At 38.5% G+C, this 18,899-nt stretch overlaps 1 protein-coding gene across 4 annotated transcripts in view; it reads left to right on the plus strand.

The window, feature by feature from the left end:
- LOC109065022 (IQ motif and SEC7 domain-containing protein 3-like) overlaps positions 1-18,899 on the plus strand; it is a 129,445-nt gene that overhangs the window by 97,343 nt on the left and 13,203 nt on the right. For all 4 annotated transcript variants that reach the window (XM_042743354.1, XM_042743353.1, XM_042743357.1 and 1 more), the window contains 4 exons: positions 4,723-4,848; positions 6,220-6,319; positions 9,967-10,128; positions 13,918-14,010. In XM_042743354.1, the coding sequence (XP_042599288.1) occupies positions 4,723-4,848; positions 6,220-6,319; positions 9,967-10,128; positions 13,918-14,010 (481 nt within the window). The remainder of the gene's footprint in view (positions 1-4,722; positions 4,849-6,219; positions 6,320-9,966; positions 10,129-13,917; positions 14,011-18,899) is intronic.

Below are 18,899 nucleotides of genomic sequence, written 5' to 3' on the forward strand. Positions count from 1 at the left end.
TATATCAGCATAATTAAAACGTGCCAGCATTCATGAATGAAGCCTGTGTTTTAGTGCCACTCAGTGGACATTTCTCTTTGAAATTGTGGCGAAACGTGCAGTAAGGTATGTAAAAACAGTATTGCACAAAAAGTACACAGAGGTACATATTTTTATGAGACCAGGTGCTTTTTTTCTTTTAAAATGTGTTAGACTTATGTTTAAAATACAAATTTATAGACACTATTTTCCTATTTGTTATGAAAAAATTTAATTCAAGATATATTATCGGAAGAAAAAAAATAAATAAATCATGTCTTGCACAGTTTTTTTCCCCTAAGTAAATGTATCTTTTGTTTCAAATTATTATTATTATTATTATTATTATTATTATTATTATTATTTTTTTTTTTTTTTTTGTAGACTCCTTACCTGCTGTAGCTAATAATGCTGGTCTTGAAGCTGTAAACACTTTATGGCTAAAGTTTGGTAAATGTGCCTAAAGCACTTTACATCATCAGCAAAACTCAGCATAATTCACTGGCATGGCATCGAGTGTGTTTCCATGATTTTTTTATGTAATGGTAAATCATGTAAAATCAGCACGCTCAAAACCCATAACTCCCATTTGTTCTTTGTAATTTGATTCTCAGCCTGTGCTATTGCTTTTTTGTGTTCCAAATTTGTAACTGTCAAAAGAAAAATAATCAAAAGTAATCAAAAAAATAAAAAATAAATAAATAAATAAATAGTTTAGCTCCTGTTTATCACTGTTTTTAAGTTTTTCAGTATATATTTAGAGTTAAGTGCCATTACCTTAATGGTCCATTCATTCAGAAATTCACACTGTTTGTGTGTCAGAAAAAAAAATAAGTTTCTGATTGAATTATACATTATATCATATTTAAAATTACAATGTCCCTATATTGGCTGTAGATACTTTTAGTTGTAATGATCCCAGTCAACTGAATTGGGATCCATCTGCTGCTATATCATAAAAGGGTCTTGTAGTACAAACAGGCCAAGGTTATTCACCGGCAACAGATGTACACAGGGCAGAGCAGATTTGTAGTCACAAGAGGCGAAGGGTCAGGGCAGGCAAACAAAACAGCAGAAATTCAATCAAACTAAGCAGGCAGCAAGGAATTGTAATAAGATCGACAGTCCAAGATCATACACAAGAAATTAATACACGAAAGATATGTTCAGAATTGTTAGCCAGGGCAAGAAATTCACAAAGAGGTGTGAGCGAGAACTGCTTAAATAGTCCACCGGATGATCAACAGGTGTGTGGGTGAGCAACACCAGGCACGGGATGATGGGAAATTAAGTTCATGAAGGGATTATTATTCAGGTGACAGTGAATTGTGAATTGTTGGCCCTCTGGAAAGTATGTTAATTTACTCAATACTTGGTAGGGGCTCCTTTTGCTTTAATTTCTACCTCAATTCGGCGTGGCATGGAGGTGATCAGTTTGTGGCACTACTTAGGTAGTATGGAAGCCCAGGTTTCTTTGACAGTGGCCTTCAGCTCATCTGCATTTTTTGGTCTCTTGTTTCTCATTTTCCTCTTGACAATACCCCATAGATTCTCTGTGGGGTTTCAGGTCTGGTGAGTTTGCTGGCCAGTCAAGCACAACAACACAATGGTCATTTTACCAACTTTTGGTGCTTTTGGCAGTGTGGGCCAGGTGCCAAATCCTGCTGGAAAATGAAATCAGCATCTTCAAAAAGCTGGTCAGCAGAAGGAAGCATGAAGTGCTCCAAAATTTCTTGGTAAATGGGTGCAGTGACTTTGGTTTTCAAAAAACACAATTGACCAACACCAGCAGATGACATTGCACCCCAAATCATCACAGACTGTGGAAACTTAACCCTGGACTTCAAGAAACTTGGGCTATGAGCTTCTCTACCCTTCCTCCAGTCTCTAGGACCTTGGTTTCCAAATGAAATATAAAATTTGCTCTCATCTGAAAAGGGGACTTTGGACCACTGGGCGACAGTCCAGTTCTTCTTCTCCTTAGCCCAGGTAAGACGCCTCTGATGTTGTCTGTGGTTCAGGAGTGGCTTAACAAGAGGAATATGACAACTGTAGCCAAATTCCTTGACATGTCTGTGTGTGGAGGCTCTTGATGCCTTGACCCCAGCCTCAGTCCATTCATTGTGAAGTACACTCAAATTCTTGAATTGATTTTGCTTGACAATCCTCATAAGGCTGCAGTTCTCTCGGTTGGTTGTGCATTTTCTTCCTCACTTTTTCCTTCCACTCAACTTTCCGTTAAAATGCTTGGATACAGCACTCTGTGAACAGCCAGCTTTTTGGCAATGAATGTTTGTGGCTTACCGTCCTTGTGAAGGGTGTCAATGATTGTCTTGTGGACAACTGTCAGATCAGCAGTCTTCCCCATGATTGTGTAGCCTAGTGAACCAAACTGAGAGACCATTTTGAAGGCTCAGGAAACCTTTGATTAGCTGATTGGCATGTCACCATATTCTAATTTGTTGAGATGAATTGTGAATTGGTGGGTTTTTGTTAAATATGAGCCAAAATCATCACAATTAAAAGAACCAGAGACTCAAACTACTTCAGTCTGTGTGCACTGAATTAATTTAATACATGAGTTTAATGTTTTGAGTTTTGTTTATGATTTAAATGACCTTTTCCAGGACATTCTAATTTATTGAGATGCACCTGTATTTTGTAATTATTTTTATTATTCGTTTTTATTTATTTGTTTATGTAAATTTTTCTGTCCTATTTCTTTTCTGTTCAACAATACGGGCTCATAGATAAAAAAAAAATAAAAAAAAATCAATATAGATCATTTACCTCTATCATGCTATCCATCTACTCAGATTTATCTCTCTATTTTTTTTTTTTTTTTTTTTTTTTTTTATCTCAGATTTATGAGAACACCTGCCACTGTCATTAAAGAGCATTTGAATGTCTTTATTGTTTTGTTCTCATAATGTCTGGTAGAGGACAATGCCTTAATCCACAAATGGGTGCAAATAGTGTTTGTAGTTTGAGTAATCCTCTAGAAACTGTTCATTTTATTATTTTTATTTTTTTATTATTATTCAGGCAAACAGATTTCTGTACAATGTAAGCAAATCAATGAATAATGAAAGATCTTCTGTTGCTAGTCAGTATCCCTCAAGGTTCTGCTACTCAAGATGTTCTCTATTTGCTGCAATGCAGTATTTTTCTAGTGCTTAGCAACTTAGCGTTCATAGAAATCAAGGACTTTGATTTAGTGAAATCCTTTCAAATTCACCTCCAGCATAACTCTACCTGGCTCCCAAAAATGTTTCACTCTGTCATAGCCAGTAGTCATATTTATTCACCTTGGACTAAAAAGCAAACAGCTTTGAAAGAGAGGATTTGAAAGTTATCCAAAACAAAAGCTGATTAAAATAGAAATATTTATTTCCTAGACATGAAGGGATTATCAGAAGAAATTTGGTATTATAAATTTTGGTAGTATAGCTTGACAATTCAGATTTTTGAGAATGAGTGCATAGATCAAAATTTATCATTAAAGAATAAGCAAATAATCCAGCTCTGAATTGCGAGATTTTGGATAAAAATAACATTCATTCTTCTTAATGAACTCCAATGTCTTTGAATAGGAAACCTTTGCATTTTCAAGAAACTTGCAGCTTACTTTTCAGTAAATGTAATAGTAAAAGTCTCCTTACACTTTCAATTAACTTTGCAGTCTCATGTTCTCACAAGTGTGATTTCTGTATTGAATTGTTTGTAATAAACTTCCTATATGTCATAATTTTGTACTTCAGTAGGCTTTTTTATTGTATTGCCGTAGCAAATTTGATTTCTGCCACAGTTCATGCAGAATTCAACCGACCCAAATAACATGTGGAAATCTAGTTCTGTTTGTAATCGTACCCTTACTTTTTCTGAGTTGCAGACAATCTCCGGTCTCTCTTTTTCCCCTCTCATTCATCACCTCTCTTTTCTCTCTTTTCCCCTCACATCTCATGCTTTTCTGGTTTTGCTGCCGTTGGGGTTTTTGCAGGTCACATCCCAAGTTTGCAGATGGGCAGATGTGGAGCATACCTGCTGATTCAGATATTAGCCAAGTTTCCATCCAGTTTTTGTGCTGTTATCGACAAAGAGAATAAGTGTAAAAAAAACAAAAAAAAACAACACACTTTGTGAAATCTGCTGTCTCCATCCAACTGGCCTTTTACCAATAAAATGGTGTGTGTAATGATGTCAGTTGTTTCCACTTTTATAAGGGAAAAAATCAAGTGATCGTGCAGAAGCCTCATGCACACACAGAGCTCTAAGCATTGTTAACCCGACAATTTTGTTTATTTTTATTTTCATAGCTTTAGACATTGTCATGTAGCGAGACAGCAATGCAGCTCACTAGCTTTTGGAACACAGCTAATATGTTTGCTAAAATGAACTAAAGAAAATATGCACTATGAATGTTCATGAAATTTTCTGAAGTTGCTGTGTGCTGTTTTTAAGCATGAGGAACAGATATCAGCATTATTTTAAATCAGTGCTTCTCAATTAGGGGGCTGGGGAACACTTGGAGGCCAATGAATCATGGCAGTTACGATGAATCATGGTTAATTTAATATTTCAGCATTCTTTGAATATTGTGTTGGACAAAAGTTTACACCACTGTGTAATTTGATATAACAATTGAAGAAATCTCACACAAGATGTATCTTTTAGAGAAGTCATTTTATGTGTGTCCACCCTTAGGTTCTGTCAGTGCCTCACAGGAGACTAGTGTGCTGCAGTCGACTGTTTGAAGTGACTGACATCAACAAAGCCCAGAAGCAAGCTGCTCACCAGAGAGAGGTCTTCCTCTTCAACGACCTACTTGTGGTAACTCAAAGTTTCATTATGTAGATTTTGTTTCTTCTCTTTTATTGATATTGATTATTGTTAATCACGAAAGATGACTCATTCAGATGTAATGGGGCATAAAACATCTTTCAGTCATAACCTAAACCAAGAAATATATGGAAAAATATCAGATTATCTGACTGCCATACTATTCTTACATATACTATGCACAGTGGACATCTTGCATATGCAAAGAATAATGCACTTAACTTGGTCTTCCATTTCCCTGCTCTTTGCACTACAGAGTTGGTCACCTTTATGTGAAAGCAAATCTAATGAAGTCCGCTCTCCCACAACTGCTCAAATAATTTGGTCAAAGCCACAAAGTACAGCTCTTGAAATTAATCAAAGATTAAATGTCTGTTATAATTAATGGAGAGCATTAGGCTGACTGAAAGGCTATCACAGCAATGTATTAAACTATTCCCATAATTGCAAGAGCTCAAGTTAATCTGGCCATAAAAAAGGGAAGGGAAAACCACAAAAAATACTTTTCCCATTACAATTATAGGTGAAACTGGGTGAAATCGGGCTATTTCAAAAATACAAATGACATTTGCGAAATTAAACACTCTTTTCACATTGTATATGAAATGGAAAACTGAGAAATATAAAAGAAGACTCCTCCTAATATCAGGCAATTCCACATTATTAAGTTTTTGTGACAATATCGATTCTCCTAACTGCTTTTCTAACTTTGTTCAGAGAGTTTTTGGCATGAATTGTGTTGAGATATGAGTTGGCTCAGTGACTCTTCTTCTTCACGAGGGTCTCCTGCTTCCTGTAGATTTGTGGCAGAATTAAACATAGTTTCAGTGTTGTAGTATTTTGAGTAAACCAGTAGGGAGTCTGTTAAGTAGACTCTCAACACTACACTAATCTGTGTGGCCTTCTTTTTCTCACGTATACTCAAGCACTTGCAATCTAACACTGACACATAGCAGGGTTATAGTAAGTGCCATTCAAAATTGAATTGAAAATGTCTGTTGAGAATTCAATTCCTGGATCTAATTTAATGTAGCAAAAAGGATGGATAATTGCAATTTGAATACAAGAAAGTAGAATTAAAGTATATTGAAAACTGTAATTTTATCTATCTTAGCAACATGCTAACATGGAGATCTCGTAATTGTTTAACCTGAGGAGTGCTATTTTTGTGGCGTGCTGCTTATTCAGAGCATCCCAAATCATGTATAAGGTATCTTTGTAGTTAGTAAGCTGCCTTAGAAGTAACTATGATAGCAAGGCAGCTCATTAGGATTTGGAACAGAGCTTGTTTAACATTTTTACTCTTTTGCTCTAGTGAGTGACAGTGAATCTAATTAGCATTTTAATTTCTTTCCTTCACAGATTTTGAAACTGTGTCCAAAGAAGAAGAGTTCAGCTGCCTACACCTTTTGCAAGGCCATGGGGCTACTGGGCATGCAGTTCCACCTGTTTGAAAACGAATGTAAGATCATACCATTTTTGTGGTGAATCCAACCTAGGCTCATTTGAAAATCCACCTTTATTTCAGTTATATTTGTGCAAAAACATACCTACACTGTAAAAAAAAAAAAAAAAAAACAATGACAGTGAATTTAATGGTAAAAGACTGTAAAATGCTACAGTAAACACCTGTTAAATGATTAACGGTAAATTCCCCTACTATATCCGATGAATAACAGTAAATTGACATTCCCACAATTCTCTGCATTATATTTAAAATTTTATGTTTTTTTTTTTGTTTTTTTTTTTTAATAACTTTCTTATCAGTTTTGTATATTAGGGTGGGTGTTCCACCTAATGTTGTTAAATGAATGTTTATAACATAATTTCAGTTTCATGTGTGTTACCATGATGGTGTTTAGTGTTTGTGTGAATGACACTGTACACCTCCTATATATATATATATATATATATATATATGTGTTTAGTGTTTGTGTGAAATAATTATTTAAAAAGTGCTTGTGATGGGCTTTGGTTTCATCATATGACATTCTCATTACCACCTGCACCACATGCTTTGGTGGTTGTCAGTGTATTACAAAGGTACAAAACAGATTTCAGCACTTCAATAGGTTGGTATATTAACATTATACCAGTTAATGAAATTACGTATTTAACTGTAAATTTAAGTTAAAACCATAAAACCTAAAAAGAAATTACATATTTTTTACGGTAAAATTCCAGCAAACCACAGCTGCGTTTTTTTTTTTTTTTTTTTTTTTTTTTTACATTTTTTACAAAAAAATAAATAAAAATTACAGTGTAGACATACAATTCACTGCAGCTTATAGCTAAAATTAGTACTAGTGGCAGTAAAAAAAACATCGATTACTGATTGATAAAGACTTATTTACATGTAGTTTCTGGCACAATACTGTGTTATGATCTCAAAACACTTTGACCACAGTTGAAGTTTGCAACGTGTAACCAGCTACATATGTATTGTTTTTCACCAGACATTTCATTTCTCGACTGTTTTGGTACAGCAACCAACATAATAAAACATTGCCACCAAGTGGCCAGCATTTCCCAAAAGCATCGTTAGCTAACCTGTTCCACTGAACTCCATTGGTAATGAAGGAATTTGCAATCATAGTTGCTTTTGGAGTATGCACCCCAAAAAAGTAAAACCAAAACATTCTGATCACCCCCTATTGGCTGGCTGCAGTATAGGTTATAAACCCTGCCCTCTCATTTTAAATGAATTGGACATGAGCCAAATCTAAAAAATCTAAATCTATATTCAAATTGTGGTATATGTTTTTAAATGTGTTGTATATTTTTAAATTCTAAAAAATAAAGCTTCCCAAGAGATGGTTTTCTCTCATTGTACATAGTTCTTTATCAGCTGATCTATGTTCAAGTCTTCCTTTTTCTAATAATTTTGCTTTTGGTTAGTTTATTTTATGTGTATGGTATCATAAATGTGTGCTTGTGATTGATTCTGCGGGAGTCTGGGTGGGACTTTGATTCCGTAGCTCTGTACACCTCACAAATCACTACTGCACAGATTCTGGCCCCAAATTACATCATCAGTACAAGATGACAGTGGCCATTTCTGTGATATTTTGGCTTTACTTGGAAGGAAAGAGAGATGTTCATCTGTTTCAGATAAAGACTAACACAATTTTAGCGCAGCTCACTGAACATTTTACTTTGACAGTGTCATGAAATTTGCAAGAAGCAACATAATATAATTTTGCACAAATTGGCTTCAGGCACACTTTCCAGTGAGTCTAAAAAAAATGTATTGTAAAACCCTGAAATATATAAGCATTTCTCACGGCATTTGGATTTGGGTTTGACTAAAACTATACACAGATACAGGCAAAATGGACTGCGAAATATGTTTTCAGATCATTCAAAATTTATTTATTTATTTATTTTTAGTTTATTTAGCTTTATAGGGTAGTGTAGGTAATCTGGTCACTATGCAGTGAAGAAAAACTTCATACAAGATCCAGACAATTATATGCCTTTCAAACACCCACTTCACTGATTGCCTTCCAACAAAAAGAATACCACATGATAAGTGAAGATAAATGAAGATTGTTTTACGGGGACACAGGAAGTGTCCTCACAAACCATGTTTGCATTGTAGTACCCATGCATGTCATTATATACATTTGTGTCCTTATACCAGTACACCACCACAACACATACCATTACACACACACACACACACACACACACACACACACACAAACATTCATGGCAACTGGGCTGTAATTAAGCGAGAGTAGAGTGGTATGGCTCATGCTCATATTTTGCACCACTCAAATCTGTAATGATTGATTGAACAGACTGGGCATGATAGGAGAGACACAAATGAGTAAACAAACATATTTCCAGCCACAACAATGACAATAAAATACTCGAATGGATTGCTGAGTGGCCAGTCACTCTAGTGATGGCATTTGTAAAGTTTATAAATGTAATACTGCAAGGAATGAGAAATTGTGTTATAAAGGTGTTATAAAGGCATTATGAATGGATTTTTAATGTATTTTTTAGGTTTGTATTATGTTGGAATTTTGTAAGAAAGTTAGAAAGTGAGTGATGTTTTGCGTGATGTTTAAATAGCATATTTTATCAAATGACTGTTCCACTAACATCACTTGGGCTGTGAGGGCTATTGGTCAGTAACAGCCAAATAACAATTTAGGTGTGAGGGCTATTGGTCAGTAACAGCCGAATAACAATTTAGGTAGTTTTTTGGTATTGTTTTTGGTGTTATAGTGTTTTTTTTAATTATGATAATAACCAATAACAATTACCATCTGGAATACCCTGAGTTGTTTGACCAGCCACCAAATTTGCTCGAAAATACTTCTCATAAGTGGGTCCCTATGGTCATTCATGAGCCGAACAGTCATCCACAATGCACTGCAAATTTATATTGAAATCGCGAATATGAGTCAAGGTCAATCAAGGACATATTATTATTATTATTATTATTATTGAATATTCTGATTTACTTGGGGAAAAGGTCACATTAAAGAATAATATAGATTGAGATCATATGTATAACTAAAGATGTTTATTTATGTGATTTTTTTTTAATGTTTTATAGAAAATGTTACCAAAATCGCAAAATTGCAAAAAAAAAAAAAAAAAAAAAAAAAAAAAAAAATTGAAAAAAAAAAAAGATTCATTATATTGATTCTCAGATGATTAAAGAATAGTTAATACCTAAAAACGTTAAAATATTCACTAACCCTCTCATGTAATTAAAAAATTTCCAAATGTATGTGGAATACAAAGGGAGAATTTTTTAAAGAATCATCACACATTTCCTTAGTGACAGTTTCTATAAGTGACCATGTCTGTCAAGCTTAAAAAAAAAAAGCACACAAACAAGTAATAACATGACTCATATGGCCACTATTCACATCAATATATCAAAAAATATGTCATGTTAGGTTATAATAGACCATATTCAAATTTTCCATCTATGATTGATATTGATGAAGCATTTTTGAAAAGCACACAAACAAGTAATAACATGACACATACAGCACATATTCACATCAATATATAAATTAATCTGTTAATTTTTGCTAATGCAGTGTTTCGGTTTTGTCTCTTTTTGTTCTGTTTTTGTTTCAGACTATCCTCATGCCATCACTATTGTGTCTCCGTGTTCGGGCTCTGATAAGAAGCAGGTGTTAAATTTCTGTGCTCAGAGTGCAGAGGACCTGCTCAAGTTCGTAGAGGACCTGAAGGAGTCCATCGCTGAGGTGTCAGAGATGGAACAGATACGTATTGAATGTGAGTGGGCTGTGTACCAAAATACAAAGTGCATGTGTATAAGAGAATACAGATGTTTTCATTTTTAATGCATAGCTGATCCCACATCATTTGTGTTACAGACATGTATGATACCTCGAAACATGCAGCTTGTTAAGAGGAGCCTGTCGTTAATTTTCTAAGCAAATGGTTTTCGCCTGACTAACAAAACCCTGAGCCATATCTATAGAGAACAGAATATCATAGATTTGTGGGTGGCTCTTTTGAGTTGAGCTAGTAAGCAATCAAGTGAAAAGATACTCATTTTTTGTTTGTTTCTTGCTTCATGATGTGAAACAGCAGTCATCTCTGAATATTGGACAGTGTTTCCATGGTAACACTGGGTAATGTTGCCCATTTGCTGAGTTAACAGAAGTAACCCAGTTGTTGGCAGCCACAGTATATTAATCTTATTAAATCTTATTAAAACCTTATTAATCATAGACAACTATGATTAATAAGGTTTTTTTATTTATTATTTTTTTCTGAAGAAAATGTGAATGGTTGAAGTGTGCTAGTGTGTTGTTGGTGGTTGCCAGAAAGAACTTTTCAAGAAAGTTGCTAAGGTTGTGACATTAATGGGTAAAAAAGTTACAATTCTAAGTTACTTCTAGGTATTACAGCACTGAAGTATTAAACTTAGTTGAAATGTAACTCAATGTATGAACTAAATATTACATCAGTTTTACCTGACAAACTTTAGTCATTTAAACATATAAAGCCCGGGACACATCAAGCCAACGATTGGCCGTTTACCATCGTCGGGCTGATGGCGAGCAACAGTCAGGCTAGTTTGGTTAGTGTGTTCCACTTGTTGGGCTCACATCAGCTGCAGTTTGCCTGATTCAACATGATGAATTGGCATCGGGGACGTTGGGGCTGTCAGCGAGAGTGAGAGCTCTGATTGGATGTTCAGTTTAGAGAATGAGTCAGTGCCGAAAATTAAAGCAAAAGTGATGAAAACAAGCATGTGAATGAAGGCGGTACAGACAGAAGGCTGTTTAAATGTTACGTGATCTTTTCCAATCATTCTAATACACGAATGATTTCATAACAACATGAGCCGCTTAAAATCATTTAAGTTATCAATGTTACTGATATTCAAAATGGTAAACAATCACTGCTTAGTTTACATTTCATATATCTGCGTTTATCTCGTATATCTTTGTTTCGGTTTCTCCTTTTGAATGACAAATATATACTATTAATAGTTGCTAAAATATGAACAACTTGTTCCTCTCATGCATGTGCAGAAGGCACGTGTTAGTTTGCCGTCAACTGTAGTCTGTGCGGTGTGTTCGAGCACAGCTTTTTGGCCCAACGCTGCCAACATGAGGCGACAACTCCGACGGCTTTTGCCGCCGCTAGTTCTTTGAAGTTAGATTGGTGTGTCCCGGCCTTAATGCGTAATAATTAATTACTACCATTCAAATGTTAAGGGTCAATAATTCTTTCTGAAATAAAATAACACTTTTATTCAGCAAGTATGCATTAAATTGATCTAAAGTCACAGTAAAAACTTTAAAATTGTTTTAAATAAATGCTGTTCTTTTGAAATGTATATTCATTAAAGAATCCTTAAGAAAATGTTTCAATATATCCACAAAAAGCTGAATTTAAACTGTTTTTATCACTAGTTATTTCATTTAATTAATATTTAAGCATCATATTTCAGTGTAAATGCAATTATTAAGTCTGAAACATCAACCAAAAGAAGATAAAACAGAATGCACCGCTTTTCAACCCTACTTGTGTTTACAGATGTGAAGGCTGCTTATTGGACCAGTTAATTTCTGTGTAATATCATCTGCTTTCTATTCTCATTTTGCAGTCTTGCCTGCTCTACTATTTATTTACTTTGCATTTTTGTAAATATGGTGTGTATATGCCTGTTTTCCCTGTGTGTTTGTCCTTTAGGACTCTCACTGAGCTGTTTTGATGTTCTGTAATAAATAAAATGTTTGTTTGCACAGTGCTGTCAGGCTTTCAAACATCCTCTGAAGGAACTGAGAAGGAAAGACATGGATGCAGGAACAGAGAAATGTCTTTTGGTTTCCATGAGGGAGATAGACAAAAAGAGAGACAGAAAGAGAAAGGGCTGAGTGCCAGTGGACATCAAAGCATGTATTCTGCTGAGGTCGGATGGTTTTCATTACATTCTGTGCTAGAGAGAGCAAGGGTCCATGGGAAGTCTTGTGCTGTATGTGCATCTTTGTCAACAGTTTCACTGGGAAAAGATAGATAAGCACCTTTACTCTCTTTTAGGAATACAGCTGTTGGTGAACTGAGAGCTGTCATCAACACAGCTACACATCTTTTCTTTTCCACATAATGGGACTTCTCTTTACAATCCAAGCATGACTAAATGCCTTTGTGCATTGATACTTTTGCTTGCATTTCATGTCTTTGTCTTTATTTCAGCATCACAAATAAAGGCAATCCTCATTTGCAGTTAATTTGTGTTGAATTGAAGCAGGAAATCTTCTGTCTCATTATCCGAAGGGACACTGGAGGGTTTGCTGTAGATTAATACTCTGTTTTACTCGTTCTAAATGACAGAAATGTAGAAAAATAAACTGATGTTTCCAGGAGAATATTTCAAGAATAAAAACATTAAATAGAGGGGCAAAATTGGCCAAAGTACTTCTTTATCCATATTTGATAATGCTTAACCCAATTACCTTTTTTTTTTTTTTTTTTTTTTTTGTATTTGACATCACTTATTTTTGATGGGATAATAATAACTATAATAACAACAATGTTTACAATTGCACGAGTTATTACAATTCATTTTTTATATATAATTAACATTCAAACCAACATAAAAATTTAATTGCAACTTAAACTAGATGTATACATTTTGTATACATTTGTATTTTATTATTTTAATACCATTATTATTATTGATATTATCATCATCATCAGTGAAAATAGTGTAACTCATGAATCAACATGAAAACAACATTCAGCTTAACACCTTTAAAAAAGTTAAAGTAGTAGTAAGAATTATTGAATTAATTTTATTTATTTATTTATTTAAATTCATTACACTGAATTTATGTGTTAAAGGCATAATTACATTGCTTTTGACTTGCTGTTTTCATAGTCATTGCATGAAAACATTATTATTATTATTATTATTATTTTTGTCAATAAATCAACATATCAAAATGTTATTTTATTTTATTAAACACCCTCATTATCAAATGTGCTATATTTTATTTTCCATTTGTCTGCATGACTTTTTAATTCTCTGGAATAAAAGAGGACACATTTTTCCCTCCTATTATCCTTGAATTTACTACTGTAATAAATATGTTTAATTAGGTAGCATGCTGTGTTTTAGTATCCGGATGATTGGTTGTCAGCTATTCTTTGAGCACTCACAGGTTTTTATCAAGGCTTAGTCCTTTCCTATGGATTCATTAAATCAGAAGGCATATTTCCCTTAAAAGAGTCTTAATGCAGAGCCAGAGCTTTCTTATAATTCTGTTGGATGAGGGAAAAGCTCTTTTGTAGCCTGATTAGAAATGTCAGGCAATTATCATCAAGCCCTGAGTGTAAGTATGGTGATTTGAAGCTTTGCTGTTCAGAGACGGACGACTCAAGGTTTAGAGGATGTGAGCATGCTGTTGTTGTTGTTTTTTTTTGTTTTTTTTTGTGTGTGTGTGTGTGTGTGTGTGTGTGTGTGTGTGTGTGTGTGTGTGTGTGTGTGTGTGTGTGTGTGGCATAGACCTAAAGTTCTCCTGGTCTCTTTTCATTTTTTTTTAGGGGAGTTGGAAAAACAACAGGGAGCCAAAACTCACTCCATCAAGAACAACGGGACTCAGCTTGAACTGAGGGGAAGACAAGGTTCTCCTTCAGGTACTTTACAAAAAAATACACTCAGACACACATTTATCTGCTGTATGTCATATGATTTGCATTCAACATCTGTTTATACATTATCAAGCAGGTTTTACAGAATTGTGCTATACAGTAAATGTACCAAATTTGAGTTTAGAAGTATACAATCTTCAATTCAAGGAGAAATGGAATAGAAAAGAACACAGGTGTCCTGAAACACATTTTTAAAAGCTGAACTTTAATTAATGGAAACTATTTAAATAGTCTTCGTTTTAGTTCTAGTTAACAATAACAACACTGGTTACCAGAAATATAAGTAGGATATCTACAAGTTCCTCTTCAGGAACCCGAGCTGCATCGAAAACGCTATGGAGAACGCGCTTAGCGTGAGCGACTCTGAATATCGTGTGTAATCTGTCTAATGGAAGAGCGTGACGTCACGGGTGGGGTGACTTAAGCGACCAGGAAGCTATAAAAGCACATGCTGCGCGGCTGGCGTCAGCTTCGCGTCTTTCAGCAAGTGCTCTGTGTGTGCATGTTATTCTGTCTTGTCAGTCTTATTATAGCTCCTCAAAGAGTAAGCAATAGTCAAAGAGCAAAGCTAAGACGAGACATCTGAAAGGCGAATCAAGATCGCGTTTCAGATTGTGTGTTCCTCCCTGCCCTTGCTACATCACGAGTGGGGATACATACAGTCTGTCTGCGGTCTGCCTGGGATCGAAGCACGCTGATTCAGCTCTTGAGGGATCCGACTGCCTGCACTGTGTATGGCCAGTGCGGATGCTTCGATCCCGGAGGGCTCTCCTCAAGAGGGAGTCTTCGCCAGTGTTCCTCGCAGTGCTGGTCCCCGCTTTCGCCGAGGTGGAGCGGCGCCTGCATTTGCTGGGTTCGCAGATAGATCTGCTGGAGGGAATGGAGACGGGCGCATCCCTATCTCCTAACTCACCCGCCAGATCTGCCCGATCTCTGGGTTCGGAAGCCCGAGCGCAGGTCCTTCCCCCCGAGTAACGGCCGCGACACGCCTTTCTTTCTTTGAGGAGACTGACACGGAGGGCGTCGAAGAACTCGCAGTTGCACAAACATCAGCTGCATAAACATAAGTTGCACAGACATCAGTTGCACAAGCATCAGATCCACAAGCATATTATGCCTAAATATTATAACGAGCAGCATTAATGAGGAGCACAGCTCGCGCAGTCAGCTCTCGGGAAAAATAAGGGGGCTGACTGTGCTTCTCGTATATCTGGGGACGGGCTGGAGACGGCTTTTCCTATCTCCACCCATGTTCCCTAGATCTAGAGTTCGTTCTCGAGGCTCGGAAGCCCGCACTGCGGTTCCTTCCCCCTCTGACCATGAACTCGCAGCTGCAGCTATTTATCTCTGAGGAGATTTATATTGTTTGTGTGACTAAGCGGCTCGCGCGCTGCCGAGGCAACGTGTGTATGACATCATTTTCAGTTTTGATGTGAATCTTACCAAACCAGACCGTGTTTACTTGTCTGATTGGTTAGCTGCATTTAATTCTGAGGAATTAAATTCAGTATTTATCTGACTATGAGAAGTTAGATATGAATTGGATCACAAGCCAGACCGTGTTTACTTGTCTGCTTGTTTGGCTCCATTTAATATGGAGGAATATAATGACATTTATCTCACTTTGAGAAGTTATATATACTGGGTGGGAGCAGCCCTCTCCGTGTACCGGCTCCTCGTATAGGGAGGCGCACAATCAGAGTGTTGCTGCCCGCGCTCCCCCGCGTCGGGACCGGAGGCTGAAGCAACGCTCTGGGCCAGGGTTAACCTGCCTAAGCCGGATCTGAGGGGCGTACTTCAGGCTGGGAGGTCCTCGGCTAAGAAGTCCTGACACTTGTCGGTCACGACTGCAGAGGGCGGCCACTACTGGGGTAAAGTGGTGTTTACACGCATTACATGGTGCCCGTCTCTCCTCAGTGCCCTCGGGAAATCGATCTGCCAACCCTGCCAGAGCTCCAGGGCGCAGCGGTTTCCAGTGAGCACTGCTCTCAGTTTCTTCCGCCCGCGAGCGGTGCTGAGAGGCTTGCTACCCCTGCGGGGGTCTCTAAAACAGTTAGATCTGTTGCTGGGAATGGTGTTCTACTTCAGGCACCGATTTAGCTGCCTCAGTTACACCAGAGGTCAGTCTCGAGAGACTGATTCCCTTAGTAGATTATTTAGCAGCATTTGAACGACTGCCAAATGTATCTCAGTGGGTCCTGCATATGGCAATAAGGCTATCGCATTCAGTTCGGCTCTTACCGCCGAAATTCAATGGGGTTATTTTGACGTTGGTCGGACCTGACAGGCTCTGGTTATGGAACAAAAAGTGAATACCCTATTAGGGAAGGAACCAATCGAGGTGGTCCCTCCTCAAGACAGGGAATCCGGGGTTTTACAGCCGGTATTTCACAAGTTCCAAGGAAGGATGAGGGGGTTGCATCCAATCATAGATCTACATCAGTTAAATCGCTCAGTTATGAGGCTGAAGTTCAAAATGCTCATTATAAAGCATGTTGTATCACAAATCAGGTTTACATCATGTTGTATCTCCATCCTTCTACAACACAGGAAGTTTCTGAGGAATGCTTTCGGGGGTGAAGTGTACCAATATTGAGTACTTCCATCCGGCTTTGTACTCTCACCCAGCACGTTTACGAAGTGCGTGGATGCTGCTCAAATGGCTCCACTGCAACTGCGGGGCATCCGCATACTAAATTAAATCAACGATTGGTTGATTTTAGCTCAATCAGAGCAGATGGCGGTTCGACATTGAGATGTCGTTCTTGCCCACATGGGGGAGCTGGGTTTGAGACTGAACGCCAACAAGAGTGTACTTTCTCCAGTTCAGAGAACCACCTATCTTGGCGTAGTGTGGGATCTGACCACGATGCAGGCACGTCTGTCTCCTGCTCATATCGAGTCGATCCTCACGTCAGTCAAGAGAGTCAAACAGAGTCATTGTCAAACAGTTTCAGAGATTGTTAGGTCTGATGGCAGCTGTGTCCAACGTGATACCTTTTGGCCTGCTGTACATGAGACCCCTACAGTGGTGGCTCAAGACCAAGGGATTTTCCCCGAGGGGGGAATGCCTCCGTGCCTTAGACACGTGGAAGAAACCTTGGTTCTTGAATCAGGGCCCGGTGCTGGGAGCTCCTTGTCGCCTTGTAACGCTAGTGACAGATGCGTCCCTCACCGGCTGGGGTGCAGTCATGAGTGGCCACCCTGCCCATGGTCTTTGGAGCGGTCGCCATCTGACATGGCATATCAGTTGTCTAGAGATGCTAGCTGTGCATCGAGCATTAAAATATTTCCTCCCAGACCTGAGAGGTCACCATGTGTTGGTGTGCACCGACAACACACGGGGTTCGGCTGTTATTAGTAGCCCCGTTCTGGCCGGGCTGAGTATGGTTCTCAGATCTGGTCTCTCTCCTCAACGGCTCTCCATGGGAGATACCGATCAGGACAGATCTACTCTCACAGGCGGAGGGCATGATAATTTACCCTTGCCTGGAGTTGTGGAAACTGTGGGTGTGGCCCCTGAGGGGGCACAGCTCATAGCATCCGGTCTCTCAACCGAGGTTGTTGAGACCCTTCTCCAATCCAGAGCTCCCTCAACGAGGAAACCGAATGCCCTGAGGTGGAAACTCTTCACCTCATGGTGCAGAGACTGCCAGCTTTACCCAGCTAACTAGCCAGTTGGTACAGTTCTGGAGTTTCTACAAGCCAGGTTCTCTGCAGAGTTGACCCACTCCACCTTAAAAATGTATGTGGCGGCCATTGCGGCCTACCATGTCCCTCTTGGTGGACAATCAGTGGGAAGACACCCCCTACTGATACGTTTCCTCCAAAGTGCGCTGAGGCTAAGGCCTCCAGTACAGTCCTGTGTCCCCCCTGGGACTTGGTTGTGGTGTTAGAGGCTCTGTAAAGCTCCATTCCAGCTGATCCAAGATATATCAGATAGACATCTGACCTGTTGGCTATTGCCTCTCTGAGGAGAGTTGCAGATCTTCAGGCCCTCTCAGTGGGCCCTACTCATTTCACTTTGCTCCCGGCATGGCCAAAGTACTTCTATACCCTCGAGCGGGTTGTGTTCCTAAAGTTCCCTCTGTCACAACACAACCGATAGTACTGCAGGCCTTCTGCCCTCCTCCCTTCCGGGAGTCCGACCAGAAGAAGCAAACTGTATGTATCCAGCTCGAGCGCTGGACACATACGTCCACAGAGCTGTCCTGTGGAGAAAGATGGACCAACTGCTGGTGTGCTATGGTGCCCCCAAGTTGGATTTTTCCTGCAACGAAGCAGAACTTTAGTCGTAGGATAGTTGAGGCTATCAACGTTACCTATGAGTCCTCTGGTCTCCCCTCGCTAATGGGAGTCAAGGCTCACTCCACACGGGGTATGGCGGCCTTCAAGGCCTTCTTAGCAGGTGCGTCCATGCTGGACATCTGCAACGTTGCAGGGTGGTCCACGCCCTCCACATTCGCAAGGTTTTATGGCCTAGATATGCCAGTTACTCCAGACATTTCTGTTCTCTCGTCCTAAGCTATGCTCTTCGGATATACACTAGGCAGGGATTTGGTAGTCTGGCAGCGTGGGCACCTCGTTCCCCATAGCGTTTTCGACGCAGCCCGAGTTCCCTAGAGGATCCATGGTTACATGTGTAACCTAGAGACGTTCTTCATTCAAAATCTAAAGTAACAGATCATGACAAAGATGTGATCCAAGTAACTTTGGAGTCAAAGGACAAAAAAGTGAGTCTACAAAGTAAGTCTAGTAAGTCCCAAGTAAGTACCAAGGCATCACAGAGACCAGAATTTTGATGTGGGCAATAAGGAACTATTGTCTATGAAGGCCGCCATTGAAGAGTGGAGACACAACAATTGTGTTATTCT

Source organism: Cyprinus carpio, chromosome A4, assembly GCF_018340385.1.
Source record: "Cyprinus carpio isolate SPL01 chromosome A4, ASM1834038v1, whole genome shotgun sequence".
NCBI classification, from domain to species: domain Eukaryota; kingdom Metazoa; phylum Chordata; class Actinopteri; order Cypriniformes; family Cyprinidae; genus Cyprinus; species Cyprinus carpio.